The following is a 4,154-nucleotide window of genomic DNA, read 5'->3' as shown; positions in this document are numbered from 1 at the left end:
CACACATCGGAGGGCACATGGATCCAACTTAGTGCGATGAATTTTCTGAATATGCACATAAGCCACACACCCAAATACCCGGGGCGTGAGAGTATGAGTAGACACCACTGGAACATGGTGAGTGAGGGCTTGAAGAGGAGTGCGAAAATCAACCACCCGAGATGGCATACGATTAATCACGTAGACGGCATAAGTAACTGCTTCAGGCCAAAAACTCTTAGGAACCGATGCGCCCAGAAGGAGAGCACGTGCCGTTTCTAAGATATGGCGATTTTTCCGTTCAGCCACCCCATTTTGCTGTGGAGTATAAGGACAGGTTGTTTCATGGAGAATGCCTTGATCACACAGAAACTATGACAACTCACAATTAATATACTCACCCCTATTATCAGAACGGAGAACTTTAATCACAGACAAGTATTGTGTCCGAATCATCTGAGAAAAAAATCGAAATACCATACCAACATCACTTTTATTTTTTAACACATACAGCCACGTCATACGAGTGCAATCATCCACAAACGTAACAAACCACTTAATCCCAGAAGAAGTAACAACAGGGGAGGGTCCCCAAACATCCGAGTGCACAAGTTCAAATGGTAAAGCTCTTTTATTCATACTAGGAGGAAACGAAGCACAATGGCTTTTAGCAAGAATACATACTTCACAATGTAAGTCTGATTCATTTATTCCACGAAATAGACTAGGTAACATATGCCGTAAATACACAAAAGATGCATGCCCTAACCGACGATGCAACAACCACAACTTCTTGTAAATTACTAGACCGGTCCACATAGTACAACCCCTCTCTCTTAGTGCCACGCCCAATTATCTCCTTGGTCTGAATATCCTGAAGTAGACAAAAAGACGGATACATTAGAACAACACAATCCAATTGTTCAGTAACCTGTGGTATGGACAACAAGTGATGGGATAAAGAAGGAACAAGCAAGCAATGATGTAAGGGAAGTGACGGGGTGAGATGCACAGTGCCGGCACCACACACGGGTGCCAAAGTACCATTGGCAGTTGATATATTTTTTCTGTGAGATGTAGTCATGTATTGAAACATATTTTTATCATATGTCATATGATCAGTTGCCCCAGAGTCCAGAATCCAACCTGTATGGTGCTGAATTTCGAAGGCTAAGAGAACACGTCCCACGGTACCTGTGTCGGAAGACGAGTCACCTCGAGTACGAGTCAACAAATTTTGACTAGAGTCACTTAGGCTAGGCACGGCTTCCTAGACTGTTGGTGTAGCCGTAGCAAGGAAGGCACGGCCTCCACTGGACCCGGCTACTCCACGCTCATTGGCACACAATTTTTTTCTTTAACTCTGAAAACCAATCAGGCACCTCATGCTTAGTAAAGCATGTATCTTCAGTATGACGGGTTTGTCCACAGAAAGTACACTTCAAATCATTTTTATTTTCTCGGTTGAAGGGACGAGGATTTAAAGATTGAGTAGAAGAATTACTAGGATGAGAAGCACCAACTGGCCGAGAGATCATGGCCATGGACGACAACCCTTCGTGATTGTTATTTCCACCCATCATAGTAGCATGTCATTGAGCTTCACGCCGAACAACAGAAAACACCTTCTCAACAGATGGCAGGGGCTGAGTACGTAAAATATCACTACGCACTTTATCAAACACATCATCCAAACCCGCCAAAAAAGCATACACACGATCAATCTGACGTTCTTCTCGAAGTGTCTTGAGATCCACAGCACATTCCATCTTGATTGGTCTCCGTTGATCTAACTTCTGCCAAACGGACTTGAGATCAGCATAATACACGCCAACTGGCCGACCCTCTTGACGAAGTCTGAACGATTTAACCTTCAATTCATAAATCTGAGAAATATCTGAGCCATCATAATAGGTCCGAGCCACCTCTTCCCAAATTTCTTTAGCGGTACGCAGGTGAATAAAAAATCTCATGATAGCGGGTTCCATGGAATTGATCAACCACCCTTTTACTATTGCATTCCCTGTCTCCCACGTCTCATACTCAACACTATTCTCAGCAGGCTCCTTGGTACTCCCAGTCACAAAGCCCTTCCTACCGCGTCCAACGATGTGCATCTCCAAAACTTTGGACCAAAGAGGATAATTTGATCCATTTGATTTCACGGTATTTGGTACAGCAGACGCCTCACTGTGAATAACGACCGGATTCAATACTGGATTATTGGTTGAGTTACTGCCCTCTAACTTCAACATGCCACTGCCTCCTTCTGATGCCATTCGACTTTACCCAAAAAAAAACAAAGCAAGACTGATACTGATGATTCACCACACTGCCACACACGCAGCACTACCACACATACACGGCAACACTGCAGAAAACACTCCCACACTACTGCACACGCATCAAGACTACACACACACACGACACCACTGTTTTCTGCAGAAGATTTGCAGAAAAAACAGTCAACCAAGCACAGCGGAAAAAACTAGGGTTTCGGCAACTCTGGCTCTTGATACCAAATAGAATTTTTACGGGAATATTTTTTCTTAATTGTATTGCTTCTTTAAAAATATAAATATATACAATCAGTGTTCAACTAGGAAACTAAATAAAGCTTATAAACAACCTACTTAATAAAGGACTCCTACTATTTACATTCCCTTTTTTTTCCTAATATTGACTCATGACTAACATTTTCTTCATAGTATCCAACAAAAGATTTGTCAAAAGAAAATGACCTGCAAAATCAGTAAAATAACCAAACAGATACAAATCAACTCTCCCAAATCAAAGAATTATGAACAGTTAGCTGAGCTCATTGATGCATATGCTCCGACACCAACAGTTAAAAGATATAAAACTAGATTGGCTACAGATTAAACTGGAAGAAACATTCAGTCAATTAGAACAACTTAACCAACAATACTTTTTAAATTGTCAATAGCGTTTTAGGATTCATACAGCTGACCCTACTTAGTGCGATAAGGGTTGGTTGTCGTCGTTGTTGTTGTTTGTACTTTAAACTGTCAGTTTTACAGAGTAACAAATGCGACATACCTACGTGGTTTGTGGCGAACTGAAGTTCGATCTTGTCCTTCGAAGTAGGGACGGAGCCAAAAATTTCTTTTAGTAGGTGCAACTGAAAATAACTAAGAAAAACTTATTATAGTATGGTTATATGCAATATGATATTAAAGATGGTTTCAAATGATGATTTATCACAATTTCAATGTTACAAAAATTTCAATATAGTAGTAGAAAGTGGCAAAGTGATGAGAAAAATATACGTACATGATAGGTGGGAGAAGGTTTTTTCGGTTTGAATGACAGAACAAGAGCACTATTGCTCATATAATATTTGATATGGAGTATAAGTAGAATAAATGTATATTAGATACATATATTTTCTTCAAAGATAACCCGTGTATATTATATAATTTTAGTTTACAGTTAAACAAATGAATTACTTAAGTAGAGCATCTGCCCCAGTGAATCTTTATTGGCTTTGTCCATGCTTCGAAGGCGTGAAAGGGGTTCCCATAACTCCTGCATTGTTACTTATGAAAAGATGAGTATTATTACCTGAGGTGGATTTTATGAACTAAGCCTCTTCAAGAACTTGTACCTTTTCTGTACATTTCTTACATTAGGATGTTAAGAGGAAGACCAGAGGAATTGAAATCCGATGCGAATTTGCTAACGCATGATAGCGAACTGAGATCCAGTTCCATGGCATCAACTTTGGCACTGGGGATTGCCTTCACTATTTGTTCTCTTGCATCTTTACTGGTTGCCATGTTCTTCACTGCCATAACCACATGGGCGCCACGCAGTGCAAGAACGCGTGCAGTTTCGGTGCCAATACCACTAGATGCTCCTGCAACATCGATATGCATAACCAAAGAAAATTTTCCCATAAGAACAAATAATAATAGTTAAAAAAAAAAGTAGAAGAAGCAAACGAAAACTCCCTCGCCTGTAACAATCGCGGTGATACCAGTGGCATCAATCCCTTCAGTAACTTCCTTTGCTGTGGAAGATGATGAGAACCCAGGCCCTTTCCTTCTCAAGAACCACATCTTCTTCTCCTCTCTCTCTCTCCCTCCCTCTTCCCTTCTCCCTCCCTCTCTCTAGGCCTGACAAACAGGTTGTGTCTGTTGTGTTCGTGTCAT

General features: G+C 40.9%; 1 protein-coding gene across 1 annotated transcript; it reads right to left on the bottom strand.

The window, feature by feature from the left end:
* Positions 1 to 1,571: 1,571 nt before the first annotated feature.
* Positions 1,572 to 2,258, bottom strand: LOC137734541 (uncharacterized). Its single transcript, XM_068473785.1, has one exon. The coding sequence runs from the start codon at positions 2,256 to 2,258 to the stop codon at positions 1,572 to 1,574; it is 687 nt and encodes a 228-aa protein (XP_068329886.1).
* Between the last annotated feature and the right edge of the window lie 1,896 nt (positions 2,259 to 4,154).

Source organism: Pyrus communis, chromosome 5, assembly GCF_963583255.1.
Source record: "Pyrus communis chromosome 5, drPyrComm1.1, whole genome shotgun sequence".
Lineage (NCBI taxonomy): Eukaryota > Viridiplantae > Streptophyta > Magnoliopsida > Rosales > Rosaceae > Pyrus > Pyrus communis.
This window is presented reverse-complemented; position numbering and strand designations above follow the sequence as displayed.